The sequence below is a fragment of the Carcharhinus amblyrhynchos genome, chromosome 23 (genome assembly GCF_965287045.1).
Source record: "Carcharhinus amblyrhynchos chromosome 23, sCarAmb.v2.hapA, whole genome shotgun sequence".
Lineage (NCBI taxonomy): Eukaryota > Metazoa > Chordata > Chondrichthyes > Carcharhiniformes > Carcharhinidae > Carcharhinus > Carcharhinus amblyrhynchos.
The window spans coordinates 15624312-15643823 of NC_137346.1; the positions used below are offsets into that span (position 1 = coordinate 15624312).

Consider the following 19512-nt stretch of genomic DNA (forward strand, 5'->3'; position numbering starts at 1 on the left):
AGGTCAATCATCTCAGTTTGGGGACATTGATACAGGAGTTCCTCAGGGTAGTGCCCTAGGCCCATCTTCAGTTGTTTCCTGAATGACCTTACCTCCATCATAGTCAGATGTGGGAAAGTTTGCTACTAGTTGCACAGTGCTCAGTACTGTTTGCATTTCCTCAGATACTGAAGCAGCAACAAGATCAGGACAACATTCAGGCTTGGGCTGATAATTGGCAAGTAAAATTGGCATTGCACAAGCGCTAGGCAATGACCATCTCCAACAGAGAGAACCAAACCATCTCCCCCTTCAAAATTGAACCACATTGCCATCACTGAATCCGCCACTATCAAACATCCTGGGGGTTACCACTGAGCAGAAACTGAACTGTACTAGCCACTTAAACAAATACCATGACTACAGAGCAGGTCTGAGGCTGGGAATCCTGTGGCACGTAACCTGACCCCTAAAGCCTGTCTACCATCTACAAGGCACATGTCATGAGTGTAATGGTATACTCTCCACTTGCGTATGCAGTTCCAACACCACTCTGCTTGACGCCATCCAGGAAAAAGCAGCCTGCCTGATTGGCACCCCATCTGCCACCTTCAACATTCACTCCCTCCACCACCAATGTACAGTACAGCTGTACCATTTACAAGATATACTGCAGAAACTTATCAAGGCTCCGTTGACAGCATCTTCCAAATCTATGACCACTACCAACAAGGAGGACATGAGTGGATGCATGGGAACTTCACTACCTACAAGATCCCCTCCTAGCCACACACCATCCCATCCTGAACTACATCACTGTTCCTTCACTGTCCCTTTGTCAAAATCCTACAATTCCTTCTCTATCAACACACTGTGGCTGTCTCTGTACCACACCGCCTGCAAAAGTTTGAAAAGGCAGCTCACAAAGACCTTCCCAAGGGCAATTGGAGATGGACAATAAATGGTGTCCTACATCTCCCCCACATCTCAAAATAATTTTAAAAAATGTTTTGGTGATGTTGCTTGAGAGGGAAACATTGTCTATCGCCTCAACAGATATTCCAGCTCTTTCTTTAAAAAGAAAGTACTAAGGAATCTCTTACATCTGCTTAATTGCAGTCAGTTCCTGGGTTTAATGTTTCCTCTGAAAGCAGCATTCTGGTTACTGCAGCACTCCCTCGGTGTTGCACAGAATTGGCAGCCAACGTTTCCTCTGTGCTACGTAGCTATGCAGATACACAATCACAAAGCATTTTGGAATGCACTGTGCATTGTAATAAAAAAGCTGCACACCACAAAGAAATATTAGAGGGAACATCGGGTGTTAACTGGTCTAGACACGGCAGAACACGAGTACGAATATTGAGTCATAGCGGGATAAGGCGACGTCTCCATCACCCAGTCAAACAAACTGCTAACACTAACTGGGGGAACAAGAAGGTCTTTTGGTAAGGCACTGGAAACAAATAATGAGTCTTGTGGCATATTTTAATCATTCTTGAATAACAATTTATCAAGCTTGGCAATTCTGGGAGAAACATTATCTTGGTGATACTTGGCTTTGTGGAAATGTATCTGATACTGTCATCAGCTTGCTGAGGTTAAGCTACGCCTTCAAGAAGAATGCTGAAAACATGACTGACTGAGAATATGACTGGGAGCAAAAACATTTAAAAAAATAGAAAATATCTACAATTTTCATTTTAAAAATGGGAGCAAACTTAATCTGTTTTAGCCTTTGTTGGTGAGTTATGTTGGTACACAATGGTATGTACACACTAAGCTTAAAAGTCTTAATTCATAATGTTGACCTACCAAAAGTTTCCAGTGGTGATTTTCAGCCTTTGGATTGCTCTGGGTTAAATAACATTGTCATGGTTATTCAATATGATTGGAGTATTTGGCAAATAAATCTCTCCATCTGCAGTGATTACTGTAGCTTACTCAGGGGAAACACAGGCACAAGTTTCTTTCCAATGTCAAATTCCATTTTGTCATGGACTCTCTAACAGAATGTTTCTCAGTTTCCTTGTCACCAATACCCAGTCTGGTATGATTGTTCTACACGATGCTTGGGTGTCTGGTTGATTTTTAAGCACAGATTGGAAGAGAGTTGATCAGCTTCTGATCTGGTCCTAATCTCTTATCTGGCCTAGGTTCCCTAGCATCATTCTCCTGTTTAACTTTCCTCACCAACAAAATAGTTTTGAACATCTCCAAAAGCTAGAGCAGATTTGTTTTCCAAGCATGGAATGATTTAATATGGGTGGTGTGTGCAGCAGCAAGGATGTTCAGAGTGAGATTTGACTTGTGTATCCCAATGCCTGTCAATGGCACTGACTCTGCTCAAAATCATGCATCATAAGATTGGGCTTGTTGTGAATCAGACAGTTGAAATAGGAAGTCTCATATCCTGACTTTCCCAGACCAACAACTGGCAGAATCTCAATGATTGTTTATTGACACATTAATAATTCAGATTGCAACTAATTGAGGAAATTCAAGAAAAAACAATTTCCAAGGGATTAAAACAAGAAAGCAAACTCAGTTTTCTCTCCTAATGGATGATGCCAGACCTGCTGAGTTTTTCTAGCATCCTCCGTTCTTGTTTCAGATTCCAGCATCTTCAGGATTTTGCTTATGCTAAGGAATTACACGACAGATCAGCCATGATCTTATTGCATGGCGGGGCAGGCTCGAAGGGCTAGATGGCCTACTCCTGCTCCTATTTCTTATGTTTATGTTCTTATGTTTATTAAGTCTGGCTGAATGCTTTCCAAAACTATAATTCTGGAAGATCCAATTAACCCATACCCTCACTTTTTGGTTCAGTTGCACAAAAAGGTTTTGGGAAGCATTTACCCCATTTCATGTATGAAAAGAAGCTCCTCTTTGGGAAATGATTCAAAGAGGCACAGGACTGTTACAAAAGCAGGTTTTTACACACCCTTCAGAGAAAGGCCAACTTCTGCTTCATCTATTCTCCCCACCCCCCACATCATAGATACATTTCTTGATCTAATTAGTGTTTCTATTAAAATTTGTGTATTAGTATTTGTGGAAAATATTTTTATGTATTGGTTTTGAGCCAATCTTTAGAGTTGACGATCAACTTCTTTCACATAAATATGTGATGATTTTCAGGTCTGGCTAGATGCTAAACGTGGTACTTAATTGTGGTTTTGCTGTGATTGGTTCATAAAACACCACAGTCAGCAAGTATTGTGAGCTTCCTGAAGTACATGATATAATTTCTGCATAACATAATTTGTTTGCTTTTCACGAACAACTCCTTTTAGGGCTACAAATGGTCAAAAATGGATCCCTTTTTCTACCCAATTCTTCATTAACTGGACTCACTGTCCCAGAACGTCAGTTTATTTATTCATTTAGCGAACGTAAAATCCCTAAAGCCAAGCAGTTTGTTCCGGCCCTGCTGTGTTGAGTTTAACATCACTTTCCGTGATCTGGCACAGATGGTTTAGTTGTTAAGAGAAGCAAACTGTTAAATAGAGACCTTCCCCTGTGGTGATCAACATTGCAAATATCCTCAAACTATTCAGCACCAAATAGATGACATTTGTTTCAGATTGTAGGATTTTACAGTCATGCATTATGACATACCACCTAAATATATTTGCAATATTTATTTCATCCCAGCCTCAAAGCTGATATTATCATTAATGATTGAAGACACACATTTTCTGGGAAAAACTTACTGCTTTTACATCTCATAGGATTACATTAGAAAGCAAGATAATTGTTAGTTTCTAATAATAAAACTCCAGGTTACCACTTCATAAAGCTAAGGGCCTTGGAATGTTTTATCTTTATGTCTAAAAAAGACAGCTTATGACACATCTATCCTCATGAATTAACATTAATAGGGATGTTTTAGGATTTGTTTTTGAGGCAATACATTTGATTAATATTAATGCCTTTGATAAATACTATTCTGTGAACCTTTATCCAAAGCTGCTCCCATGTGAGGTGGTTCAGAAGGCAATCTTAGCCTAAAATCAAAGCAACTGTCCTCAACTACCAGGTAATTTTAGTTGTTGTGATGTGGGGTAATGTTGGTCGGGCTAAATTTATGACTCATTCTTGTTGCCTTTCAAGAATGGTGATTTACTTGGGCCATTTTTTTTATTCGTTTCTAGGCAATGGGCATCGTTGGCTGGCCAGCATTTATTGTCCATCCTTAGTTGCCCTCGAGAAGGTGATGGTGAGCCATCTTCTTGAATCACAGCGGTCCACGTGTCATTAGGGAGGGAATTCCAATGACCACAAAGGAATGGAGATATTTTTCCAAGTCAAGACAGTGAGTGGCTTGGAGGGGAACATGCAGGTGATGGTGTTCCCATGTATCTGCTGCCCTTGTCCTTCTAGATGGAAGTGGTCATGGGTTTGAAAGATGCTGTCTAAGGACCTTTGGTGAATTGCTGCAGCGCATCTTCTAGATAGTACGTACTGCTGCTACTGAGTGACGGTGGTGGAGGGAGTGGATGTTGTACCAATCAAGCAGGCTTCTTTATCTTGGATGGTGTCAAGTTTCTTGAGCATTGTTGACCATATAGGCAAGTGGGGAGTATTCCATCACACTCCTGACTTGTGCTTTGTAGATGATAGATAGGCTTTGGGGAGCCAGGAGTTGAGTTACTCACCACAGTATTAGCCTCTGATCTGCTCTTGTAGCCACTGTGTTTATGTGGCTAGTCCAGTTGAATTTCTGGTCAATGGTAATGCCAAGAATGTTGACAGTGGGGATTCCGTGATGGTAACACCATTGAATGTAAAGTGGTGGTGGTTAGAGTGTCTCTTATTGATGATGGTCATTGACTGGCATTTGTGTGGCGCGAATGTTATTTGCACTTGTCAGCCCAAGCCTGGATATTATCCAGATTTTGTTGTATTTGAACAAGGACTGCTTCAATTACTGAATATTGTGCCATCATTGGTGAATATCCCTACTTCTGACCTTATGACGGAAGGAAGGTCATTGATGAAGCAGCTGAAGATGATTGGGTCTAGGACACCACCCTGAGGGATTCCTGCAGAGATTTCCTGGAGCTGAGATGATTGACCCTCCACAACCACAACCATCTTTCTATGTACCAGGTATAACTCCAACAAGTGGAGTGTTTGCCTTCTGATACTCATTGATTCCGGTTTTGCTAGGGCTCCTTGATGCCACACTCAGTCGAATGGCCTTGATGTCAAGGGCTGTCACTCTCACCTTGGAATTCAGCTCTTTTATGCATGTTTGAACCAAGGCTGTAATGAAGTTAGGAGCTGAGTGACCCTGGTGAAACTCAAACTGGGCATCACTGAGCAGGTTATTGCTGAGCAGGTGCTGCTTGATAGCACAGTTGATGACCCCTTCCATCACTTTACTGATAATTAAAAGTAGGCTGATTGGGTAGTAATCGGCCAGGTTGGATTTGGCCTTTTTGTGTACAGGACATCCCTGGGCAATTTACCACACTGTGGAAAATTCCAGTGTTGTAACTGTACTGGAACAGCTTGGCTAAGAGAGCAGCAAGTTCTGGAGCACAGATCTTCAGTACCATTGCCAGAGTGTTATCAGGGCCAATTGCCTTTGCCGTATCTACTGCCTCCTACTGTTCTTGATATCATGTGCAGTGAATTAAACTGGCTGGAGACTGGCACCTGTGACCACTAGAGGAGGCTAAGATGGACCATCCGCTCGGCACTTCTGGCTGAAGATTGCTGTGAACGCTTCAGCCTGATCTTTTGCATTACTGTGCTGGGCTCCTGCATCATTGAGGTTGGGGATAATCAAGGAGCCTCTTCTTTCATTTGTTCAAATTAAGAAATTTCAGGATTTTAACCCAACAATAATGAAGAAACATGACCAGACTGAGAGAACTGATCTGAGGAGAGATTGAGTCGACTAAATGTTAGGGCTCCAGGCTAAAATCCCAAATTACATTAGAAAGCCAGGCATAAACGTGAGGATAGGATGTTTTGCTCCAGGTGTAATTCTGCTGACAAATTAGGGATTTTTTTCTAGTAAAATAAACTTTATTCACTATTTAATTATAACTCTAACAAATAAAGCAGCTTAACTATTACCCATTGAACAACATTTAAACATGAAAATAAACGACTAATTTTTAAACTCATCACTGTTTCAGTCCCAAATAAACAACATTCTTCAGTTAGCAACCATAAATATACTTGCTGTACTGTGTGTACGCAGCCTTGAAGTTTTCAGAGAGATCCAGAGAGCAGCTTGCAGGCCTCGGTTTTTAAATAAACCCCAGTCAAAACCAAAAGCTGCCTTTTCTCTGCTATATACCTAGCACCTCTCATTACCCATATTATCACATGACCCTGCATACCTAACCCACCTTCCATTCCTTTAATTAAAAGGCCTAGGGGCCTTTTTGTAAATAAAGGTCTATTAGCTCTCTCTGAGTAAACATTACATGGCTAAAAATCAGGGATTATCCTGCTTCCTCAACATTTGAGCTGTATTCTTTCAGACGTACAGACCATCTGCAGAAAACTGAACTTTAAAACATTCCTCCATATATATCTCTTGCAATAACATACTATCACATAACCATATGCTCTCTAGAATTAAGAATGAAAAGTGATTTAATTGAAACATATACAATTATTAAGGGATTTGACAAGGTAGATAGATGCTTCGCTTGTTGGGATATCTAGAACAAGGGGTCACAATCTCAGAATAAAGGTCTAACTATTTAGGACTAAGATCACTCAGAGTTGTGAACCTTGGGAACTACCTACCACAGAAATGTAGGTGCTTATTGAATACATTCAGGGCAGAGATTGATAAATATTTGGGTGTCAATGGGTGCAAAGACAATGTGGGATAGTGGAGTGGAAGTACATGATTAACCATGGTCTTATCGAATGACTGAACAGACTTGAAGGGCTACCTTTGCTCCTATTTTCTATATTCTAATATATTCCCTGTATTCAAAGGCTCTGTTAACACAATTTGAATTACATTTTACATATAATCCAAGGAAAATCAACTGAGACTATTCTTTGTTGTTGTGAGATTACGCATTATAATGGCCATGTGGTTACAGATGTCATTGAGCTTCCATAAACTAGTGACATTTCTTGCAAGCCTCCAGCCCCATACAGATACTTCTACCTTCTTAAGATCCACCAACGGTATTGCCCTGGTAGACCCAGCATTTCAGCCTGTTCATGCTCCACAGAAATAATTTCTTCCTATCACAACTCTATTTTTTTCCCCTTGATCAGTCTCTTCCTTCTTACAATCACAAATTTTCCAAAGCTGTCCACCCCTTTAGCAGTTTCTGGTTTCCTGGTCCAAATGTCTCCTTCCTGTTTTTTTTATACCTCCATCCTTCAGCAGGATGGTTCAAGAGATCTCTACTTCTTCACTGAATGGAGGCCCAAACATTCCCCAGCCACCAACTTTTTTTCCAACTGGTTAAACTCGTCCTCACATTGAACGACTTCTCATTTAACTCCACTCACTTCCCAAATTAAAGGTGATGCTTTATCTTGATTCCAGTTATCCCTGCCTTTTTTTGTGATGTTACAGTTCTACTCAAGTCCCCTCCCACACATTTTCTGGTGCTTTGATGACTATATCAATGTCATTTCCTCCTCTCACCCTTAACTGGAAAATTTAATCCCATTTGTTTCCAATTTTCCTCCATTTTTGCCTTCACATGGCCCATCTCTGACTCTTGTTCCTAGGGATAGGCTATCCACCAATATCTACTACAAAATCTCAAATAGTAGAAAGGTCATGTGGACTTGAAACATTAACTCTGTTTCTCTTTCCACAGATGTTGCCAGACCTGCTGAGTTTATCCAGCACTTTCTGATTTTATTCTACTATAAACTCACTACCTCCCATAGCTATCAGGCTGCACTTCATCATATCTCACTTTCTATAAGAATTCCATTCTCCCAGTTTCTCCATTGCGAATATTCTGACCATGCAACTTTACAATCAACATTTCTAATTGGTCTTTCTTTCTTCCTGCTGTGGGTAAGTGACTTATCCTCCATGTCCATTCTATTTTCCAAATTTCCGCTTTCTCAACCTTCCTCATGAAACAGTTGACCTTGTCCTTGCTTTCCTTCCCCGCTTCCCTGACCTCCCCCCCCCAACCTCCCTAGCCTCCACATTCAGTGCATCATTCACTGCCATTTTTGCTTCTCCCAGGATGGTGGTACCACCAAACACACCATCTACTCTCTTCCCCTTTCAGCACCCTAAAGGAACCATTCCTTCCATCAGATTCTGGTCTGGTCCTTTATCACTCTCAACAACTCTGCCCACAAAAGCACAAGGGTTGCAGCTAACCTTTTACTTCCTCCCTTTGTCATCCAAGGTCCCAAACATTCCTTCCTGGTGAATAGAGATTCACTTCTAATTCCTTTCATTTAATACGCTGTATTCTCTTCTGCATCAGGGAGATGGAGTGCTTGCTTTGTGCGGTACCTCTGTTCCGTTTGCAAATATAGCCCAACTTCCAGCTGTCTGTCATTTTAATTCTCTGCTCCACTCCCACTCTGACTTCTCCGTCCTCATGTCCCTATACTGTTTCAACAAAGCTCAAAATAAGTTTGAGGAAAAGCATCTGGTCTTACAAGGAGGCACTTTACAGTCTTCTGGACCCAACATTGAGTTAAAACTTTCAGATCATCACTACTGACTAACAGATTCCCAGAAAAGGACATAATTGAAAAGGTTACTTGATCACAAATTGTTAATTATATTAGTTATCTAAAAAAGAGTCAGATAAGATTCAATATATAATTTGAACTGTCCTCCTATACAATAAGCAAAGAGAACAAATGAAAGTGAAACTGTTAAATGTAAATTTATAGGAGCATTCATTACCTCATCTGTAAAATAATAGTTATTTGTGTCATTTGTGGCATTCTGTGCTCAAGCAGTTTTGTCAATGATGTACTTTTGTCTGAAAGCACAGAAAGCAAGCTGTGATACTGCATTTCTTCCCTTTTAGTCTCAATTTTTTTTGTATCAACTGCTTTCTTCTAGAGAAAATGCATCTTTTTATATAATTTCCTCCCATTATCTTTTCCTCTCCAATTTTGCTTTTCCCCTTCTGACCCATTTCCGCATAAGTTTATTTCAACAAAGCATTTTTAGATTCTTTTTCTTTTGTAGGAAATAGGATTGCCTTAGATTTCGAAAGAGCCACGGGGAATTTTCACTAACAGGGAGCTCGTAGAAGCAACTGGCATTGGTATATGGAGTGGCAGAAACTATGTTGAATTAAATATATAGGTTACCTGGGACAAATTGGGTAAAAAGACACCAGAAATAGATAGCGAAGGAAGTTCATGCTTGAGTGGAGATAGCACTATGATGGGGAGGAAGTAGTACTGAGATGGAGTGGAATGAATTGTAATTAGTGTCTGTGGAGAGAAGCAGAGTCATGTTGCAGTACAGTGAACCTTTATTAGGCTCTTTGTTCAGTTGGGTCATCAACCAGAAACATTAACTCAGTTTGTCCCTGCAGATGCTGCCTGACCTGTTGCGTATTTGTAGCATTTTTTGTGTTGTTGTAATGGCAGAAGGCACTAGGATGGAGCAGACATGGTGTGAGATGGGACTCTAGGAGGAAGGATAAGAGGCATAGAGGCTTTGGTCAGCAGGAGAGGGAGAAATGGAAATGCCAATGGGAAGGAACAGGAAGCAACAAGAGCTGTAATGGAGTATCCCTTGGCCTAGACAGTGATCAATCAGCAAACTTTTTTTTTAAGAATATTACAGTGCAGTACAGGCCCTTCGGCCCTCGATGTTGCACCAACCAATCTAAAGCCCTTCTAACCACTACTCCAATATCATCCATGTTAACAATCCAACCAACAATGCCAAGACCAAACGTTGTATGTACCCCAACTTCTACCCTGGCTGAGATGAGATAACCTCAGCAGTTTGGTATTACATCTGGAACCTTCTGCTCAGCATGGTTTAATGATACATTTGTCACTAAATATATAAGCCCTGCATTTAACACAATTTTTGTGGACACCACTTAATTCATGTTTTTTAGTCTTCTCTATACTAGAAACTTCTAAGAACAAATTTAAAAAGAATCCACTTTTATTTTACAGTGCCACAAAACATTGTGACATCTTGAGGATAAACTGAATCTATCATAAGCCAAGGCTACATTGAAACTGCGGACTAATGATGAATGGTTATGGAGCTATAAAGAAGGAATTAAACTGAACGTTCTGGAAACATAGCAATCACAGGTGCAAATCTATTTTTTCCTACCAACGAACAGGTGCTATATTAGTACTTGACTCAAATTATGCTTTGAATTGGTAATGGCGTAGCCAGTCTGTCAGAAACCATTAAGCTGTCATACCCCATCAACAGCAACTGCAAAGAAAAAGCCTCTCTATCATCAAGTTTAAGGTCTCGTATGATCACCCTGTTATTCATTTTCAAAAAACAGCACTTAAAAGATAAATATTGTCACCGATGCCTGGATAAATTTGTATTCATGGATAATCCATGTGTGATTTGGATTCCAAGTTCCCTTGTGGTGAAAAACATTGTTTTTTTTCTACAAATAAGAACATTGGAATGAAGGGAAGTGCAGGATCTATATGATGCTGCAAGCCATCAGGCCAACTCAAACAAGCTCCACTCAAGCACCAACTTCCTTCACTGTCTACATCTAGCATCGTTTTACCCAGTTCATCCCAGGTAACTTATATATTTATTTAATTCAACATAGTTTCTCCATAGGTGTAAAAGGAGAATTTACTGAACACACTTTACCCTCAGATTCTATTTGATTTCAAAGTGAAACTGCATGGGTTTAATTCTGCAGAAAGCACATTACACAAATTTCTTTAATAGCTTTTTGTCTACTGTTCTTCTTTTAGTATGGGTCCTGACAGGTTAGCTTCCATGTATTGTCTACTGGCATTTATTGTATAAAATGGGTGGCACAGCAGCACAGAAGTTAGCACTGCTGTCTCACAGTGCCAGGGACCTGGGTTCAATTCCTGGCTTGGATCACTGTCTGTGTGGAGTTTGCACATTCTCCTTGTGTCTGTGGGGTTTCCTCCGGATGCTCCAATTTCTTCCCTCAGCCTAAAGATAAGAGTGTTAGCTGGATTGGCCATGCTAAATTGCCCTGCAGCGTCAGGGGGACTAGCTAAATAAATGCACAGGGGTTACGGGGATAGGAGCTGGGTGGAGTTGTGGTCAGTGCGGACTCGATGGTCAAATAGAATCTTAAGTGCAGAAAGAGGCTATGATTCTATAAGAAAATCAAGTGACCTCATCGTGGCAGCAGATTTACAGATGCTGGAAAGAACCACGCTAATGACACTGGAGCTTGGATAAGTGGGATTTATAAAGGGGTAGAAACACCCAGAGCATCTCCCACAAGCTGTTATGTGAATCCAATTAAGACATTGCTAAAATTGAAAGCTTCATTTGAGGGCTACATTGCCTGTTTAAAATTCACTTGAATAAGTTAAGAGGAGTGCACTACTGAACACAAACAAAGATTCCAGCTGCATTGCACTGGGAGGAGTCATTATTATTATTCTTCTGTGGTTAGTACTGGTATTTGCTGCATGGTGCCAAACCTATAAGCTTGTGTGGCTTTCATGAGGGAATCTAGTTCTCCAGCAGTATTACAATTGCAAAACAACAGAAAGAATGCCAGTTGAAAACAAAAGACTTTCCAATATTAAAGTGGAAATTGAACTAACTTTGTTTTCCTAGACCAATTTTTCTTTTCCCCTTCTGACCCATTTCCACATAAGTTTATTTCAACAAAACATTTTTAGATTATTTTTCTTTTGTAAGAAACAGGATTGCCTTAGATTTAGTGGGGAGTTTTCACACAGAGCTTGTAGTGGCAACTGGCACTAGTATAGAGGGGCAGTAGTGGGAGGTAGCACTATGATACTATCACACAGCAGCACAGCATCATCTATAGTGAATTTTATAGTGAAGTTATTTTATTATGCAGTAAACAAATTATTTGAGAATTACCGTGCTAATATTTTCATCAAATCACTATGACCATTGCCACTACAATACTGACAAATTATAACAATATTAAAGCAGTCTTATAGGCTTCCTAGCTGGAAGATGTATCTATATTACACATTACAGCCTCAAACTTTGAGCATGCAACCAGCTGTGAATGAAAACCATTATGTCTATGACATTCTTTACGACAGATTCTCACCTGTGGAAACACAGACGAGTAAGTATGAAAAGGGACTTTGGAATGTTAAAATTTCACTTAACATTTCAGGAGAGTTGTATACACTGCAAAAGAGAAAAAAATAGAGACATGTTATATTATTGAAATCTGTTTCATAGAAACCAAGTTGTATTACAGTGTGCAACAAAGGGCTCCAAAGTTGGTTAGTTTAACCCGACTGCACCTCCTATATTAATTGGCAGTGTTGATTACTGCAGAAAGTTTCCTTTTGTAAGCTCATGCTTCACAAAGAATTGTCTTTAAGCACCTTTCAATTTTTTTTGTTACTTGCTTTTGGAATGCAGACAATAGAGACTTCACTAGACAATATCTATTGTGTGACTTGACTCACAGGTAGGTCAGACCAGACAAGAACGGCACGTCCATCCCTGAAAGATGTTAAGTTTTAAATTTATTAAGTAATGTCACAAGTAGACTTACATGAACCCTGCAATGACGTTACTGTGAAAATCCCCTAGTCGCCACGCTCTGGTGCCTGTGCGGGTACATCGAGGGAGAATGTAGCATGACCAATGCACCTAACCAGCATGTCTTTCGGACTGTGGAAAGTAACCAGAGCACCCGACGAAACCCTCACAGACATGGGGAGAAGGTGTGAACTCCACACAGACAGTGACTCAAGCCAGGAAGCGAACCCAGGTCCTTGGCACTGTAAGGCAGCAATGCTAACCACTGTGCTGCCCACCAGTTGGGTTTTTAATGACATTCGGACAGTTTTAACAGGTATCTTTTTCTCTCCATGGACTCTCCCAGTCTACAAAATAACCAGATTTATTGAATTTAACTGACTATTAGGGAGAATTGAACTCAATTTCTCAGTAACCAATCCACCACTTTACTAGGGTCACCTGTGTACACATTTTCTTGGGAAACCTAGGGTAATTCTCCTGTATTTGTCACCAAAAGCTTATTCCCTTCTCTGTTTCTGCATCTCATCTTTTGTGTAGGCTCCACACACAACTCCTTTCAACACACTGTTACTCAACATATTTTGTACTGTGAACTGCACACACCTATTCCCAATTTTATTTAAGTAATATATTCTTGCAAATCCAAATTAGGTAAAGTTCCAATTCTCTATGTATATTCATACAATTGCAAGACTTTTTTTTACTGTTCTTGTATTTTCCCACCCCAAGACATTTTCTCTATCATTCATGCTATCAAAAAGTGGATATACTACAAGACTCTGAAAAAAATGTCATAAGATAAAGCTGGTTAGCATTGTGACTTCAAACAAAGCACCCATAACATATATTACATATGATAACATATGGACTAGAACTGATCACAGTACTCCCAAGCGTGGCCTACCCAATGTTGTCCATAAATTTAGCGTTAAGTTCTTTGCTTTTCAGTTCTGTCCCTCTAGATGTGAACCTGGGTGCTTTGTTTGCTGTTTAATAATCTTATTTGACCTGAAATCAATAAATACCTAGATACTTTGGATCATCTGTAACATATCACTTCCTCCATTTACCTACCACTGGATTTTAGATTTGAAGTCACAATGCTAACTAGCTAACAATGCTAACAGGAGAAGCTGTTAAAGAAATATGCTAGGATAATATCAGTACTACGAGCTAATGTCCGTCAGGAAAGACTGAACAGGATAGGGCTTTTTTTCCCTCTAGAAAAGCGAAGAATGAGGAAAGACCTGATGGAAGATTTCAAGATTATGGAAGAAATTATAAGACTGCAGGAAAGATGACGTTTCCACTTGAGGACAGGATCAGAACCATAGGCATTAAATATAAGATATTCCCTAATAAATCTAGTAGTGAACTTAGCTGGGGAACTCACTCCCAAAGAGATTACACTAGGCAACCAGCATTCATCCGCTCGTGAGGAAGCTCGATAAGCACATGATGGAGAAAGGTATAGAAGGATACTTGATGAGGTTACATAAAGATAGTTGGGAGGATGTATATGTAGAGGAAAAACACCTGTGTGGACATGTTGGGCTGAAAGGCCTTTGCTGTGCTGGATTTTTGTAACTTCGTAAAAATAATGGAATCAGTTACTGGATGTAAACTTGAGGACTTTAACATAATAAAAAGAATCATTCAAAATAGGTTCAGATAAAGATAATTCTACCTGATCATTTTCTGGATTCTCTTTGATGAACTGACAATCCCAAATGCTATAGCTGTGTGTATTAATGCTTTCAAAAACCTTTAACATAGTTCCACAGCAAAGGACAGGTCTGAAGCCTAATGAGGTGATTTTTCAAGGTGAAAGCTAGGAATGGATAAAAGGTAGGAAATAGAGGATACTTGTTAGTGCAGTGTCATCAACGTGGTGAAAAATGTTGGCCAAAAATGTTCCGTCCTCGATCATGGCTGGGTCTCCAGTGCCGCTGAGGTGAGTGGAATTTTGGCTGGAAAGCCAAATATTCCATACTCACTTGTAACGGGTCCTGCCACGGATGAAACTGGAGAATCCCATCTGCTGAGTGGAATGCCCCATATATCAATGTTGGCACCCCTTGATTCAAAATTTTAGTTTGTACTGTTCAGATTTCTGATGACACCAAATTGGATAGAGCAGAGTTGAATCAGAGGGGGCAGAGAATAACAAGTTGGTTATAAATGCATCCGTTTTGACGATGACACCTTTGAAAATAGCGCGTTAACATGTCTGCCTTTTGCCCTTGACCAAGGTTCCCCTCCCCCCGCCGCCAACACACACACACACACACACACACACACACACACACACACACACACACACACACACACACACACACGCTCCCCTCCCCCCCACCAACACACACACGCTCCCCTCCCCCCGCCAACACACACACGCTCCCCTCCCCCCCCGCCAACACACACACACACGCACGCTCCCCTCCCCCCGCCAACACACACACGCACGCTCCCCTCCCCCCCGCCAAAACACACACGCACGCTCCCCTCCCCCCCGCCAACACACACACACACGCACGCTCCCCTCCCCCCCCGCCAACACACACACACACGCACGCTCCCCTCCCCCCCGCCAACACACACACACACACGCACGCTCCCCTCCCCCCCGCCAACACACACACACACGCACGCTCCCCTCCCCCCCGCCAACACACACACACACGCACGCTCCCCTCCCCCCCGCCAACACACACACACACGCACGCTCCCCTCCCCCCCGCCAACACACACACACACGCACGCTCCCCTCCCCCCCGCCAACACACACACACACGCACGCTCCCCTCCCCCCCGCCAACACACACACACACGCACGCTCCCCTCCCCCCCGCCAACACACACACACACGCACGCTCCCCTCCCCCCCGCCAACACACACACACACGCACGCTCCCCTCCCCCCCGCCAACACACACACACACGCACGCTCCCCTCCCCCCCGCCAACACACACACACACGCTCCCCTCCCCCCCGCCAACACACACACACACGCTCCCCTCCCCCCCGCCAACACACACACACACACGCACGCTCCCCTCCCCCCCGCCAACACACACACACACGCACGCTCCCCTCCCCCCCGCCAAAACACACACGCACGCTCCCCTCCCCCCCGCCAACACACACACACACACGCACGCTCCCCTCCCCCCCGCCAAAACACACACGCACGCTCCCCTCCCCCCCGCCAAAACACACACGCACGCTCCCCTCCCCCCCGCCAAAACACACACGCACGCTCCCCTCCCCACCGCCAAAACACACACGCACGCTCCCCTCCCCCCCGCCAAAACACACACACGCACGCTCCCCTCCCCCCGCCAACACACACACGCACGCTCCCCTCCCCCCCGCCAAAACACACACGCACGCTCCCCTCCCCCCCGCCAACACACACACGCACGCTCCCCTCCCCCCCGCCAACACACACACACACGCACGCTCCCCTCCCCCCCGCCAACACACACACACACGCACGCTCCCCTCACCCCCGCCAACACACACACACACACGCACGCTCCCCTCCCCCCGCCAACACACACACACACGCATGCTCCCCTCCCCCCCGCCAACACACACACACACACGCTCCCCCCCCCGCCAACACACACACACACGCACGCTCCCCTCCCCCCCGCCAACACACACACACTCCTCTCCCCCCGCCCCCACACACACACACTCCTCTTCACCCCCCCGCCCCAACTCCTCTCCCAACAAACCCATTACCGACTATGGTTGACAGAGCACTCAAACCGAGTTTGGCCCATTTCCCGCAGGTCTGACCTCACCCTTTCCCCTCCCAAAATCATGATAGCGTCCTTTTCCCTCACTTTCCAGCCACGAGTATCTGCATTCAAAGGATTATCTTCTGCCAACTCCAGCATAATGTCACCATGAAACATACCTTCCACTCACACCTGTTACAGTTCAGGTAAGAAACTCCAAAGTGTTCTATAGAGCCTGCCTGGATCATAGGTTTTGCACCTTGAATTTGGCTAGGATAAATATGAGATGTTTCATTTCAGGTATGATTCAAGTGACCCACTAGGGAGCTTTTATCAAAGTTTAAGAATATAGTTAACATACAGGGTGGCATGGTGGCACAGTGGTTAGTACTGCTGCCTCACAATGCCAGGGACCTGGGTTCGAATCCCGGCTTCGGGTTCTGTCTGTGGAGTCTGCACATTCTCCCTGTGCGAGTTTCCTCCGGGTGCTTCGGTTTCCTCCCACAAGATGTGCAGGTTAGGTGGATTGGCCACGCTAAGTTGCAACTTAGTGTCAGTGGACCAGCTAGGCTAAGTGCATGGGGCTGTGGGGATGGGGCCAGGGATTGTGGTCAGTGCAGGCTCAATGGGCCTAATGGTCTCCTTCTGCACTATGGCATTCTATGATTCTTAGTATGAAAATTAGCAAGAACTTTTATCAGTTACAAACAAGAAACAATTACAAAACAACTACTTTAATGCATAATCCTTAATAAAGATATTGATGCATTCCATTCAAACCAAAACCATTGCCTTAGATAAACTCCTTTAAACAGATTCAACATAGCAAAGTCTACTGCTCATGTGATAATGGAAATTGAGTGCTTCGGTTGATGTCTGCAGTTCTCTGGATTCACTCCGAACAGTTTCAAGACAAGACGGCTTCCCAAAACACCAGAGAGACTCTGGTCCCGCCCCAACAACAGCAGATTTTCACCCTTCAGAAAAGCAAGAAAATTTCCACACATAAAAAAAGGAAAAAGACACTTATTTTTAGCTTGCTGTCCCTTCTAATACTAAAACTCAAATCTGCTGCACCAAACTGAAAATGAAACCTTAAACTCACTGAAAAAAGGTCCAAAAACACATGACCATCCTCCTGACAATGCAGGATCATAAAACAAATCCCAGAGTAAACAGAAGCAACACCATTTAAGCTACTCAAGTAGCAATAAAAGGACTCATCGTCATCAGTCTGGCAACAATAATGACATCACTGAAACTGTGAGCTGCAGAAATCAAGTTTAAGAAACCTTTCTTAAAAGTACACTAACATCACACCACCACCATCCTCCCCCCATCATTCTGCAGGGACTGCTCCCTCCATGACCCCAAGTCCACTCCTCCATTATCTCAACTCCTCCTTCCCTCGCAACCGCAGAAGGTGAGAAACCTGCCAATCCTCCTATTCAAAGCCCCAAATAATCCTTTGAGGTGAAGCAATATTTTGCTTGCACCTCCTTCAGTTTGGTCTATTGCATCTGCTGCTCCCAATGCAGTCTCCTCTACACTGGGGAAACTAAACTCAGACTGGGTGACCACTTTGTGGAACACTTTTACTCAGCCTGCAAACATAACCCCAACCTCCTGTACCTCATCATTTTAATTTATCATCTTGCTCTCATACCCACATGTCCACCCTCAGCCTGCTGCAGTGCTCCACTGAAGCTCAAAACAAATTGGAGGAGCAGCATCTCATCTTCTGATTGGTTCCGAGGGCTATAATGTGCCTAAACACTGAGTCAACAACTTTAGACTGTGACCTTTCTCCTCTACCTTGACCTTTTTTTTAATATCCTAACCTTTTTTTTTTGCAAAAGCCCTCTATTCCTCACATCATTGTAATCATTCCCAGTTCCCATCAATCACTGATCTTCAATCAGTTGCAGCTGCTGCACCCATACAGTATATTATCCATCACATTTCTCCCTCTCGAACTCTGAAGAAGTCATAGAATCCCCCCAAAGCAGGAGGCGGCCACTTGGACCATTGAGTCTGTACCAGCTTTGACAGAGCAAGGCCCCACTGGCCTGTATTTACCCCACTAATCTACACATTTTAGGACACTAAGGGGACAATTTAGTTTGGCCAATCAACCTAACCTGCACATTTTTGGAATGTGGGAGGAAACCGGAGCATCCAGAGCATGCAGACACAAGCTCAGCACCATCACACAAGGCCAGAATTGAACTCAGGCCTCTGGCACTGTGAAGCAGCGATGCTAACCACTGTGTCACCCTTGAGTTATTCGGAATCAAAGCATTAACTTTTGTTTCTCTCTCCATACATGTTGCCAGACCTGCAGAGTTTTTCTAGCATTCTCTGTTTTGGTTAAATATTTAAGTGGGTGGATGAAACTGAATATGGACAAATGTAAAGCTCTGCACACAAACAGAAAAGTAAATGATAAGTGACGTCAAAATAGATAAACATAATTTGACATTTCAAGAAGATTGGCTGACTTGACAGTTAACTTGTCTAATCACCACTCTACAACATAAACAAGGCGGTGAGCTTACGGAACCCATAAAAGAAATAAATAAAAGGTCAGCTTAAGACATGCTTGAATTCTGCAATGCTTTGACAGGACTACACAGTGTTCTTTGCCCAGTCCTCGCTGTTGAGACATTGGGAGGTACGGTGGCAAGCACTGCTGTGTCACAGTGCCAAAAACCCAGGTTCAATTCCTGGCTTGGGTTACTGTCTGTGTGGAGTCTGCACGTTCTCCCTGTGTCTGCGTGGGTTTCCTCCAGGTGCTCTGGTTTCCTCCCACAATCCGAAAGACACGCCGGTTGGATGCACTGGCAATGCTAAATTCTCCCTCAATGCATCAGAACAGGAGACGACCGGGGAATTCTCACAGTAATTTCATTGCAGTGTTAATATAAACCTACTTGTGACACTAATAAAGGAACTTAAAATAGGATACACCAGATGTGTCAACTCTCACCACTTTTCCCAAGAGTCACATGGGTTTGATGCCCATTTCCCCGCTTAATTTAAATGTGCTTTGAACTTAGGGAAAAGATTTCAGAGTATTGTCACATCAA

The 19512-nt window shown here is 42.9% G+C and overlaps 1 protein-coding gene across 1 annotated transcript in view; it reads right to left on the bottom strand.

The window, feature by feature from the left end:
- Positions 1-19512, bottom strand: part of tlcd1 (TLC domain containing 1) — a 55396-nt gene that overhangs the window by 22686 nt on the left and 13198 nt on the right. Inside the window, exon 2 of the mRNA XM_080211003.1 lies at positions 12225-12307. Coding sequence (XP_080067129.1) covers positions 12225-12307 — 83 coding nt within the window. The remainder of the gene's footprint in view (positions 1-12224; positions 12308-19512) is intronic.